The sequence below is a fragment of the Nicotiana tabacum genome, chromosome 3 (assembly GCF_000715075.1).
Source record: "Nicotiana tabacum cultivar K326 chromosome 3, ASM71507v2, whole genome shotgun sequence".
NCBI classification, from domain to species: domain Eukaryota; kingdom Viridiplantae; phylum Streptophyta; class Magnoliopsida; order Solanales; family Solanaceae; genus Nicotiana; species Nicotiana tabacum.
In genome coordinates, this window is record NC_134082.1 from 65,934,171 (window position 1) to 65,946,910 (window position 12,740).

General features: G+C 37.8%; 3 protein-coding genes and 1 long non-coding RNA gene across 4 annotated transcripts; 2 read left to right on the forward strand and 2 right to left on the reverse strand.

Annotated features, from left to right (window-relative positions):
* Positions 1 to 947: 947 nt before the first annotated feature.
* Positions 948 to 5,791, forward strand: LOC142179448 (uncharacterized). Its single transcript, XR_012707600.1, has 4 exons — positions 948 to 1,338; positions 1,426 to 1,827; positions 4,859 to 5,097; positions 5,199 to 5,791. It is a non-coding gene; the product is annotated as an uncharacterized LOC142179448 (long non-coding RNA).
* On the reverse strand, positions 3,806 to 5,627 carry LOC107763822 (uncharacterized). The gene is made up of 2 exons (XM_075249513.1): positions 4,492 to 5,627; positions 3,806 to 4,174 (listed from the first exon to the last, which is right to left on the reverse strand). Exon 1 carries the CDS (start codon positions 5,625 to 5,627, stop codon positions 4,944 to 4,946), a length of 684 nt encoding a protein of 227 aa, XP_075105614.1. The 3' UTR covers positions 3,806 to 4,174; positions 4,492 to 4,943.
* An 813-nt stretch (positions 5,792 to 6,604) lies between the features above and the next one.
* On the forward strand, positions 6,605 to 8,525 carry LOC107763823 (syntaxin-112). The gene is made up of 3 exons (XM_075249512.1): positions 6,605 to 6,732; positions 7,074 to 7,552; positions 8,003 to 8,525. The coding sequence occupies exons 2-3, from the start codon at positions 7,088 to 7,090 to the stop codon at positions 8,441 to 8,443; spliced, it is 906 nt and encodes a 301-aa protein (XP_075105613.1). The 5' UTR covers positions 6,605 to 6,732; positions 7,074 to 7,087; the 3' UTR covers positions 8,444 to 8,525.
* Positions 8,526 to 9,090: 565 nt separating this feature from the next.
* On the reverse strand, positions 9,091 to 11,828 carry LOC107828917 (laccase-11-like). The gene is made up of 6 exons (XM_016656308.2): positions 11,648 to 11,828; positions 11,179 to 11,330; positions 10,843 to 11,087; positions 10,602 to 10,730; positions 9,536 to 10,459; positions 9,091 to 9,445 (listed from the first exon to the last, which is right to left on the reverse strand). The coding sequence occupies exons 1-6, from the start codon at positions 11,753 to 11,755 to the stop codon at positions 9,315 to 9,317; spliced, it is 1,689 nt and encodes a 562-aa protein (XP_016511794.1). The 5' UTR covers positions 11,756 to 11,828; the 3' UTR covers positions 9,091 to 9,314.
* Positions 11,829 to 12,740: the final 912 nt, after the last annotated feature.

Below are 12,740 nucleotides of genomic sequence, written 5' to 3' on the forward strand. Positions count from 1 at the left end.
GGGTGCGCATTTATGTGGCCCAAATTCAAATCTCAACGGAGTCGAAATGTGTTAACAACTACGGGTGCATTGATTGTGACGTGGTTCGAGATGCATTTTCACGACGTTGCAATTCTATAAAAAAATAATATAATAAAATGATAATAATAAAAGCGGTTTAAACTTAATAAAAGCACATAAGTCACAACATGTATTTAAATCAGATATTTAGCCATTGTAACAATTTAAGCGACCGTGCTAGAACCACGGGATTCGAGGGTGCCTAACACCTTCCCTCGGGTCAACAGAATTCCTTACTTAGAATTTCTGGTTCGCAGACTTCATTTGGAAAAGTCGAAAATTTCCTCGATTTGGGATTCAAGATAAACCGGTGACTTGGGACACCAAAAACCAAACCTTTCCCAAGTGGCGACTCTGAATTAAATAAATAATTCCATTTCAAATATTGTCACTTAAATTGGAAAAACTCCCCTCGCGCATTTAACCCTTCGGGGCGGGTGCGAAAAAAGGAGGTGTGACAATTCCTTGTTTCACGCCGTGAATACAGTCGAATACAATAATCTGTCCAGTTGTAATCCCATGTTTCATGCCATGAATACAGTCGAATACAGTTGAATACAATAACTGATTAGCTGGACTTTCCTGATTCACGCCTATTTTTACTACTGTATTCATGAATACAATAGCTTAAATACATCTAATACATCTTAAACAACAGAAAACATTTCTACAATCCGTAATATAGCAAATAGTATCTATAGATAACTAATTACCACTAAAAGATAGTAGTGTGAAAATTTCTCTAAAAGAAGCTTTCAGATTTTCTATATTCTTTTTCATCTGTTACCCAAATGAACGGCCCAGATGTGTTCTCTATTCAAAACAAATGAACGAACAGGATTAACCTTGGTCTTTTGAAGATAAAGTGGTCGGTCTTTGGACATGTCGACTTTGAGTTGAGTTATCTTATTTACCAAAATTCTCTGTACAACTCTGGTGAGATTGGGAGGAAAATTCGACGCCAATACCACCCCCCCCCCCCTCAAGTTGGAGGGGGACGAAGTTACACCCAACTTGCCGATGATAGAGTGGTGAAGCGGACCGGACAAGGGTTTGGTGAAGACATCGGCAATCTGTTGATGCGAAGGGACAAAAGTCAAAGAAATGATCCCTGCTTGAAATTGTTGCTGAACAAAATGACAATCCAGCTCCACGTGCTTTGTACGTTCGTGGAATACTGGATTTTTGGCGATATGAATCGCTACTTGGCTATTGGAATGTAGCGAAACCGGCAGAGAAGGTGAAATAGACAGATCTTTGAGTAATCGAACTAACCAGGTAATCTCTACGACCACTCGTTTCATAGATCTATACTCTGCTTCAGCAGAGGACAAAGAAACTAAAGGTTGTTTCTTTGACTTCCAGGACACCGGAGAACCCCCAAAGCTAATGTAGAAACCACTAATAGAATGACGAGAATCAGGACATCGTCCCCAGTCGGAGTCACAGAAAGCAAGAAGATGAAGTGAGGGACTAGGGTTGAGCAAAAGACCCATTGCAGGATCTGAGAGGAGATAACGCAGACAATGAAAAGTTGCGTCCAAGCGAGTTTAGCGTGGAGACTGCATAAATTGACTCAAATGTTACATGGCGAAGGACAAATAAGGCCGCGTGTGAGTGAGGAAATTCAATTTCCCTAGAAGGAGGCGATAGAAAGTCGGGTCTGGAATCAAATCTCCAGTGTAAAGGCTGAGTCTTTGAGCGGGATCAAGGGGCGATGTAGTAGGCTTGAGGTTAAGGACCCCAAATTCATTCAAGAGTTCTGAGGTAAACCTCTTTTGAGTCAAATGAAACCTTTTTCTTCACGAATGATTTCCATGCCTAAAAGATAGTGTGCTTGCCCGAGATCTTTAATCTTGAATTCACAATCAAGAAGTTCTTTCAAATAGTGTTGCTCTAATAGATCATCCCCTATTATTAGAATGTCATCGACATAGACTGCAATAATAGTAACTTTCCCGTCTGATTTCTTAAAAAATAAAGAGTAGTCGTTGAGTGAATGAGAATAACCTTTAAAGTTCAAAGCTGCCGTGAGCCTGGCATACCACTGCCTTGAGGCTTGCCGCAGACCATAGAGAGACTTCTTTAAGAGGCAAACGTGGTTGGGTGAAGGAGACTGCATCTCTGCTGGGAATTTCATAAAGACTTCTTCTTGCAAATCCCCATGCAAGAAGGCATTATTACATCCAATTGAAATACTTCCCACTTCTTCTTAACTACAATGGCAAGAAGACATCTGATGGTTGTCATTTTGACAACTGGGGAAAAAGTCTCGTTGAAATCTACCCCTTCCCTTTGAATATATCCCCTAATCACCAAACGTGCTTTGTATCTTTCCAAAGAACCATCAGACCTATATTTCATTTTATATACCCATTTACATGGTAATGCTTTCTTTCCGGGAGGTAAAAGAACAACTTCCCATGTCTTATTTGCATCCAAGGCCTCAAATTCTTTGGCCATAGCCTCTTGCCATCATGGGTGTAGAACTGCTTGGGAGTAGGAAGTAGGTTCTGAGGTATATGAAATATTTTTAAGGTGAGATTGATTTGTTTGAGACAAAGTAGAAAAGGGCAATATAGTGGGCTGTATAGAAGTGGAAAAACAGGAAGCAGTAAGGTTTGTTAAAAATACTGAGTTGCAAACATAATCGGAAAGATATGCTGGGGTAATGTGTGGCTGCTGGACCTCCTAAGTTCAGGTGCTGGGGATGGAATGGGAGAGTGGGGAAAAGGAATAGGACTAATAGAGGGTGAATGGAGGATAGGAGAAGAAGAGGAAGAATTAGAGGGAGAAGTTGAGTGAAGCATGGGAGAAGAAGTAATAGGAACTGAAGAGGGAACAGTCTGGGTATCAGATTGTGATGAAAACTCCATAGAGAAACAATCAGTAGGTTGTGTTGGTGAAGAAGGAAAAATAGTCTGATTTCCTTTAACAGGAGTGGATGGAAAGACTGCTTCATGGAACTTGACATCCCTAGAGACAAAAACCTTCATAGTTTGCATGTTTAGGACTTTGTATCCTTTCTTTCCTACAGGATACCCTACAAATACACAAGGAACAGATCTTGGATCAAGCTTTGATCTGTGAGGAGTTAGTGTGCAGGCATAGACCATGCAACCAAAAGGTCTGAGTGAGTGATAGGAGGGTGGTATACCAAACAAGATTTCATAAGGAGATTTTAGATTAAGAACCTTAGAAGGGAACCTATTGATGAGATGAGTAGCAGTTAATAAACATTCTCCCCAGAAAGAAATAGGGAGGTTAGACTGGAACAAAAATGCTCTGCATGTTTCCAAAAGATGCTTGTGTTTTCTTTCAACTATTCTATTTTGATGTGGAGTGTAAACACAAGTAGTTTGATGTATTATCCCTTGAGAAGAAAGAAAAGCTGAACTTTCTAGTCCACTCCCAAGTTCCCAGGCATTATCTGATCTTATGATCTTGACCTTCTTCCCAAATTGTCTTTCTACCATGGCAAGAAATTGTTTCAAAAGGGTAAAAGCATTAGACTTAGTACTAAGAAGGTAAGTCCAAGTTTCCATACTAAAATCATCAACAATTGTGAGAAAATGCCTAAAACCATCATGAGCAGGTTCTTTATAGGGTCTTCAAGTGTCAATGTGAATTAATTCAAAAATTTCCTTAGTTGATATGGTACTAGGTTCGAAGGGTAACTTTACTTGTCTAGCTTTGGCAAATATCTCACAATGATTAATCAAACTAGCTGAATTAGAAGAAGAAATAGAAGAAATATTTCTCATATTAGAATAAGGCAAATTCCCTAGCCTCAAATGCCATAGGCTTACATCATTTGAAGGTGCAAAACAACATGAAACTGAAACTAAAGACTTAGGACTATCCCTAATACACTTAGAAGAAACTGGACAGTAGTCCTTCTTGGAAGCTAAAAAAACTGGACAGTAGTCCTTCTTGCTGAGTGATTGCTCGCTATCTGGCTGGAAAAGATGGCCCGGAAGCTTCCTCTCTCCCAGCAAGCAAGACGAGATCACCACTGGGAATCAACCAAATTGCTACTAGGCTTGATGGGGTGGAGTAGATAAATCCCTTGTTTTTCCTTACCAAGAACTACTGGCCTCTTCATTGAAGGGTCCTGTAAAATTGTACCAGTAGAGTGAAAAATGAGTAGACAGTTAACATGCTGACAAAGTTTGTGAACTGATAGAAGATTATACTTAAAAGTAGGAACAAAAAGAACATTAATGAGAGTGAGATCAGGAAGAACTTGTATATTTCCTGCCTGGGTGACCCTAACCCTTTGCGAGTTAGGAAGATTAACAAAGACCGGCTTGATTAAGGTTCTAACATTGAATAAAAGATTAAAATCATATGTCATGTGTTTAGATGCCCCTGAGTCTAAGATCCAAATAACATTGTTAGCAATTTTTGAGAAAGAGTGTTTAGGTATACCAGCACAAGTGGCAGTCACATTTACTTCTGAGCTGATGTCTCCTTGTGGTGTAAACTTAGCTTGTTGAAGTAGCTGACATAGATTGTGATACTGCTCTTGAGTGAATCCTTTCTCCAAACTATAGGTTGTCTGTTCAGAATTAGGATCTGCTGTAGCTGCTGCATGTCCCTGAATACCCGCTTGAAACCTTTTGTTCTTGGTGAATTTAAAATCTGCAGGAAACCCAATGATTCTGTAGCATTTCTCGACTGAATGTCCAGGCTTCTTATAATAAGAACAAACGACTGTGTCTCTCTTTCCCTCAAAATTTCCTCTCTTATCTACTTGAGCATACTTCTGACCTCGATATTGCTGTTTTGTGGCCAGGAAAGCAGAGTCAAGAGGATGTTGTGCAACTTGAATTTCTCTCTGTTTCTCTTCTTAGATCAAGAGTGAATAAGCATGATTGATGCTAGGAAGGGGTGTGGTCATGAGAATATTGCTTTTCACTCCCTGAATAAGCATCGTTCAGCCCCATCAAAAACTGAATAAACCTTCCATCATGCCGAGATCTCACAAATCTGCTCTTTCTTCCACAAGAGCATTCACAGCTACAGTAAGTACAGGTATCAAAACTATCCAATTCATCCCAGATTTTCTTAAACTTTGTGTAATAACCAGCAATATCAGAACTTCCCTGAACTAAATCGCTAAGTTCTTTCTGCAGCTGATAAAGCAAAGCTCCATTGCTTTGACCAAATCTATCTTCCAACTCCTTCCAGATCTCCTTAACAGTCTTAGAATAAAGAACACTCTCAGCAATCTGCTTTGAAAGAGAGTTAAGTAGCCATGATATTACCATATCATTGTATCGATTCCATGCCTTGAAAGAGGCCGAATCTGCAGGTGGCTCAGTGATTGTTGCATCTATGAAACCAACCTTATTTTTAACTGAGAGCGCTATGAGAACTGCCCTACGCCATCCTCCATATCCTTTTCCATCAAAGATGGAATTGGCAAGAATCATCTCAGGTGAATCTGAAGGATGAAGGTGAAAGGGATGAGAGCTATCATTTGTGATAGTGATTTGAGGGGATTGGATTGTGGAAGGACTTCCAGTAGGCAGTGTAACAGAGGGATCGTCAGTGACCGCCATTGAAGAAGGCCAAGAAAAACTTGAGCAAGAAGATGGGACCTAGACCTTAGGGCTCTGATACCATATCAGAAACGAGAGTGAAATGAGAACTTTCTTCTTGTATTTTATTCATCTTGTGTACAACTATTTATACAGAGCAAATGGAATAAAAATCTATTATGCTAGGTACAAGTGTCCAACTACTATTTGTCTATATGTAAGAAAGAATATAAAAGAATTAATATGTACACACTTTACCTATACACTCCACATGGTAAAAGAAGCTTCGAGATTTTCCATATTCTTTTTCAACTGTTACTCAAATGAACGGCCCATATGTGTTCTCTATTGAAAACAAATGAACGGACAAGATTAACCTTGGTCTTTTGAAGATAAAGTGGTCGGTCTTTGGACATATCGACTTTGAGTTGAGTCATCTTCTTTACCAAAATTCTCTGTACAACTCTGGTGAGATTGGGAGAAAAAATCGACGCCAATTATAAGCATCAAACGTGTCATGTTAGAATGTTTACTTTTGGTCCTACGTTCAGTAAAATTCTTTGGTCATCTTAAGATTTAAATGTGCGGTAAAACATGTATAAAACTTCGAGTTTTACATAGATTAAACTTGTACAATATTAGATTGAAATGAGTTTAAAGGAAAGACTGAGCATTCATATAGTTGATCTTCACTTGCTTGAGATTTAGACACTTATAATTGTTGTTTTAATAAATGTTTCATGCATAATACTTCAATTTAAGGGCGGCGATAATCCATAGCAACTTTGATCTAATGTTTTTTTTCCTTATAAATAAGCTGAATCCTTGATCAAAGGAAGAAAAAAAAAGCGAAATCCTATTGTTTACTCTCTCTATGCTTTTTTCCCCGAACGGTTCTTGATTCACTTAACCGCAACCGACTCATGCGGAAACTAGAGTTACAGCTGCTTTCTTATATCAAACTTTCAAATATTTAAAAATCCAATTTGACCCTCCTAATCCTTCAATTCCCTCGTTTGAGAAACAAAAAGGACGGCCATTTTCCTCATCATCTTGAAGGAGACAAGAATCACTCTGCCATTGGATTATTCCCCACTTTGCTCAGTTTCTTCACTGCCATTTGCAGGTTTCTTTAATTTTCAAGACACCAATTATTGGTTTCCTTAATTCTTCATTGTTACTGGTGAATTATAATGTGACAATAATCTGCCATCTTCAAGAAATGTTTGGTGCATTAAATTTTTCATTTTACGTCCATATTTCCATTTTCTGGTGTTCATGGAAATTCTGTTACGAGTTTAAATATGCATTGATTGTGTACAAATTAGCACTGCCTGTCATTCTATGATAAATTTTAGTGATGTTGCAAACTATATTTGCACTTCTTTAACTGTTTACGTAACTAAAATTCTTCAGTTAGCCTTCCATTATTATGGACTGAATGTAGATGGTTCTTCACTTTTTCAGAAAGTGCAGTGAAAATGAACGATCTCATGACAAAATCGTTCTTAAATTATACGGAATTGAAGAAACGGGTCAACTTGGATGTTGAAGCAGAGAAGGATTTGGAGAAAGGCCAATTACAACTCAGTCCCACAGATGAAAACAATCTCTCCCAATTTTTTCTTCAAGTGCAGGCAATAAAGGATGACATTGAAGAGATTACTAATCTCTTAATTGATCTTCAAAATCTGAATGAAGAAACAAAGACCACTCATAGTTCCAAAGTTCTTCGCGGGCTAAGAGATAGAATGGACTCAGATATGGTTGCTGTTTTGAGGAAAGCCAAGATTGTAAAGGCAAAACTTGAAGCACTTGAAAAATTAAATGTGGCGAGTCGCAAATTATCAGTGGCGTATGCTGAAGGAACTGCGGTTGATCGAACAAGAATCGCCATGACTAATGGATTGAGATTCAAGCTTAGGCAAATCATGAATGATTTTCAGGTAAAAGTGGAAAATGAGTGCTCTGGGTCAAATTAGGACCGGTCAAAATACTAAACGGGTCATGACCCAACTTGTCAAAACTTTGTTTGAGTCGAATGAGTTGCGTTAAGATAGGCTAATAACGGTACATAACCCATTCCCAACATGACAGAATCTTCCCTTTTTTAGTTTGCATTTTTGGAGGAAAAAAAAGAAAACTGATGTATTTTTGTTAGATTATTAGCTTAAGTTCTTCCAAAGTTACATAATTTTCTATCTCCAAATTTGATTTTATATGTTTGGATTTGAGTTGCATTTTGACCCGCGGGTTACACTCGTTTTGACCCTATAGTTTGACGAGTCATTTCGCTTTGGATCAAGTAAATAAAGGAGTCATGACCAACCTGTTTAAACTTAGGCAGATTGGGCAAGTTACTGAAGATGAGTGTTTTTGCCTCATTTATTTTTCAGGTTTTGAGGGAGAGAATCATGTTGGATTTCAAAGAGTGTCTCCAAAGAAGGTACTATAATGCAACAGGTCAGGCGCCAACAGAAGAAGTGATTGAGAAGATGATTTCAGGAGGAAATGTGAAAGCGGAAATATTTGAAGAAAGGACAGAACTGAATCTTGAGAACCAAGAAAGATACGAGGCAGTAATGAACATTCAGAGAAGTTTGGACAAGCTTCATCAAGTGTTTCTTGATATGGCTGTTCTTGTTGAGGCACAAGGTGAAAAGATCGACGATATTGAGCATAATATGGCTGCTGCTAGAAGCTTTGTAAGTGGAGGAACTAACAGTCTTTTCTATGCTAAGCAGATGAAGAAAAAGGGAAAGATGTGGATATGTTGGGTATTGGCTGTGGGATTGATTATCTTGCTGGTTTGCTTTGTTTCAATTTTGACCACTTGATATATAGAATTACTTAGAAATTCTTTATGTCTATTTCATCTTATAATGAATGAGAAAATGGAGCTAGCTATGCATTTTTCTTCTCTTCATTTTACGTGTACTTTTTTATCCTTTGTCTGGAATCCTGGAATAACTGAAATCAATAATTATTACTAACAGATTTCAGTAATATAATTAACAACCCAAAAATTGAAATGGCTTTTAAGAATTCTCAAGGTTACTTGGATTTCAAATGTCATTTTTTGAAGAAAATAATTCTATTTGATAAGAAGCTACTCTAGGATGTTGGTTTAGTTAAGTGACACTTTCAGAAGATACTTTTCGTTTTTCTTCTTCAAGTGTTTTCTTGGGTTGGAAAGGCGAGTATGACTTCTAAATCCTACTTCATTGATGATTGTTCAAGAATTCACATATAATGGTAGGTGCAAATTCCATATCTAAAGGCAGGCTGTGGTCTGTAGTTTGAGCCGAAAGCAATTGGTTTAGTTGAACCCGATCGCTTCTAACTAATGGTAAGGTCAACTCCACTCGTTTAGTTTTCCTTAGGCTGTAGGAAACTTGCTGCTATAGAACTATTCAAGTTTCCACTAGTTGATTAGTCCCCTGAGTATAAAGCAATGTAACTCGATCGTTCCAGTTCAAGAATAGATGATAAAAGAAAGCAGGCAAGTTCAATGAAAACAATTGTTACAACCCTTGCTTCAAACGAATACACTTTAATTACGTGACAGAAATTCCCTTTCTTGGTTAGGACATTTCCTAAACAAATCTCAAATGTGCATGCCTCACTCATTTGTTGCATTATGAGGGATAAAAGCAAACTGTAAACGTGAAATGAAATCAATATGCAAATGAAGAAAGCGTTGTTAAATTAGCATTGTGGAAGATCCTTCGGTGGAGGCAGAATATTATGATCTGATCCTGGTCCATCTTCCACCACAAATGCTGTTTTAAGTCCCCAGCCAGTGTGCAACTCCAAATGACAGTGGAAAAACCAAACCCCTTCATTAAAAGAAAATTGCAACTACATGTCAGAAGGCATTAGGAAAGTTGAAACGATGACAACCTTAAACTTTGTAGAAAATTAGGTACCTGGATTATCAGCTCTGAACCGGATAGCAGTCCAACCACCAGTTGGAACACCTACAGTATTTCTCTCAGGAGGATCAATCAAGTTGTATTTTGCTGGATCTTTTTTGGGGTCAAAGTTTCCAATGCCAGTTCCAACGACAAAGAAGTTGTAACCATGGAGATGGAAAGGATGTGATTCTACAGTTAACAAGTTGGTATCTTGGATTACTAACTCAACAGTAGAATTGAAGACAATTTTACTAAGTCTTGTGCCTTGAGTTGTCTTGAGGTTGGCTGTAAGAGGAGCCCCCGTGTAATTGAAAGGAGTTGGTGGCTTGTCGGGAAAATCAGTAGTGTACACACCCTTAATATTGAAGTAATGAGCTTGAAGAAGTGCAGTTTGTGGCATGACAAAGGAGATGTTGTTTAGAGAAGCAGTTAACCGAGTTCCATTTAAACAAGTGGGACAAGCATTGATTCCTAGGCCAATGGTGTAGAAGAGATTTCGATCAACTTTTAGTGGAACATTTGCTGGATACTTTGGAGAATTTAGGCTCCTGAGCTTGTTGTCATAGCTCAATGCAAATTCTGTGTCATTAGGAGCAGGCAAGTCAGGAAGTTTGGGGATAACGGTTTCTGAGACGCCCTTGTATTGGAAAATAGCAGTGGCGGTCTTGTTGTCTACGGAGATTGGAGCATCCATAAAAGGCCTGGCGGCCATGAAATATCTTCCTGGAATTTGGTTGGCGCGGACCAAAACATTTGTTGTCTGTCCTGGTGCTATTAAAATGGCATTTGTGGAAAACGGTTTTGTGTAGACTGCATCGATTTCCACCACTGTTAAGGTATGATTTGCAACGCTAAAAAAGAGCTCATCATTGAGAGCAGCGTTGATAATTCTCAACAGGTAAGTCTTTCCTTTTTCAACTTCCATGGCGTAGGTATCTGAGAAAGAAAGAAATTGAACATGAAACAATAATATTCACAATAAAATTTTAGTAAAGTAAACGAAAAACCATATATAGCACATTGGAATCGAACAGACAATTTGATAGATTGAAGGCATTGTCAATCTCTTTATTCTTACATTTCTCAGAACATGGAAAAAGTGGCCCTGGCTTTCCATTGATTGTATGAGCATCAGACATATTAGGAGGCAAACCTAATGCATTTCCTTGATTCTCCACTTGTTCAACATCTGCATTCCACCATTCTCCTGCAGTATAATGAGCAGAAACAGCGCCACTTGATTCATGCTTTAGCAGAGGAAAACTTTGAAAATAAAGTGCATTTCAAGGCTTGAATATATTTACGATACGAAGACTCACCTAGCACAATTACTTCTTCCCTATCTGGTTGAGGGAAAGGGAAGGGAGTTCCTTGTTGTGGCAGTATCACAATTGCGCCATATACTGTTGCCCTTAGCCAAAGAATATGCGCATGCCACCACAAGGTACCTCTTTGTCCTGTTACATTAAAGTCATACACATAGCTATTTCCTGTCTTGATAGGGCACTGAGTTATGTAAGCCGGTCCATCTGCCCAACCATTACGATATTGTTTCAATCCGTGCCTGCAAGTATATATGTTTGATTGAGAACCGGAAAATACTAGACAGACTTGGAAGGGTTTTTGAAAATTTGATGTGAATATAATATTCTCACCAGTGGATGGAAATATTATATTGTGCATGGTTTATAACATTGATTTGAACTCTATCTCCTTCTCTAATATAAATGGTTGGCCCTGGAAATCTCCCATTAACTGTTACTATTGGCTTTGCATGGCACAATCTGCTCACATTTGCCACTTGAATCTGCAAAACATAGAAAGTTGTCCATTATGAATAAAGCCTGACGTTGAGACGTAATATAGTTAAGTTACCAAAATATGCTCTCTCTAACAAATTAAACTTTTAGATGTGATGATCACACAATTAAACATGGTATCACTGTGTTTGACTCATGAAAATGAATCAGTGCACATGCGAGTAGGGGCGTGTTAAGACATAATATAATTAAGTAACTAAATTGTGTTCACTCTAACAACTTAAGTGTTTTTAGCTGAGATGGTCACACAATTCAACATGAGCTGACAAACAAGGAAAGAAGTTGTTTGATCGGAGACACTAACGTCGAATTGGTACTTCTTTATGGCAGCCTCAGCAGGTAGACAATTAAGCCAAAGAAATGCAAAGACAATGAAGCCTAGAAGTGGAAAGAAACTTGTTTGGTTTGCCATTGGCTAGAAACTCTAAAACAACTGCCTGAATGGATAATGCATTGGTGTAAGTAAGAAAGGCATGTTTTTATATAAGTGAAAATAGCAGAAAAGGCAAAGGCAATATGTGATTTTCAGTTTGTTGAAGGCAAAGGAGGTTGTAACAGAGATGTGTGTAGTACAAAACTTGTAAGCAAAATACTGAAAGAGACATTTTATAAGGCTAAGGTACTCTAAGCTATATAAGCAGAAAAAAGAGATGAGAGATATGTAAGACCAACCAAATCCCCAGTAGAGAATGAACTTTACCGTTAAGTCAAAGAAACGAAGTAATTTTGCCTAGTATGTAATTGTCTCGCTGCAAAGAGATTAGAGAATAAATAAGGAATATTTGTCCAACTCTACAGTTTTACTTTATGCAAATATTAGCTGTTTCTTTGTCACCTTTGCACTTGACTTGAGCATGAAAATATTCACAAGGCATTTTGATAATTAAGATAATCAGAAACTTTTAGTGAATCTTGGATCCGTTAACCGCTTATATATATTCTGACCCGAGTCAAACTTCATGTACTAGTTATGCAAAGACTGTTTATGCGGTGAATAATAATGTGAGAATTGTTGTACTGTGAATAATAATGTAGAATAATTCCTATGCGGAAGTTGCTTACTATAAAGGCTAGGCTTTTCTTTTTTTTAAATCTTTATTTACTGTTATCCAAATATATTGCTAACAGACTCCCACATAACTTTTACAGATATGCAGATTTTAATAAAGCCAACCAAATGTTGTATTAAGTAATTATGTTGTTGTACAACTAACCAAATGCTGTAAGTTTTATGTGAAATTTTATGTTGGGATTATTTTTGTTGATACGATAAAACAAACCAGCCTACAGTGTATAACAAGTTATGTAAAAGATGGATTGACTTGTAAGATTTTGTTGCTTTATATTCTCCTCTCTGAACTCTTAGACTTATACTTACTTAGGGAAACCTTAGATCT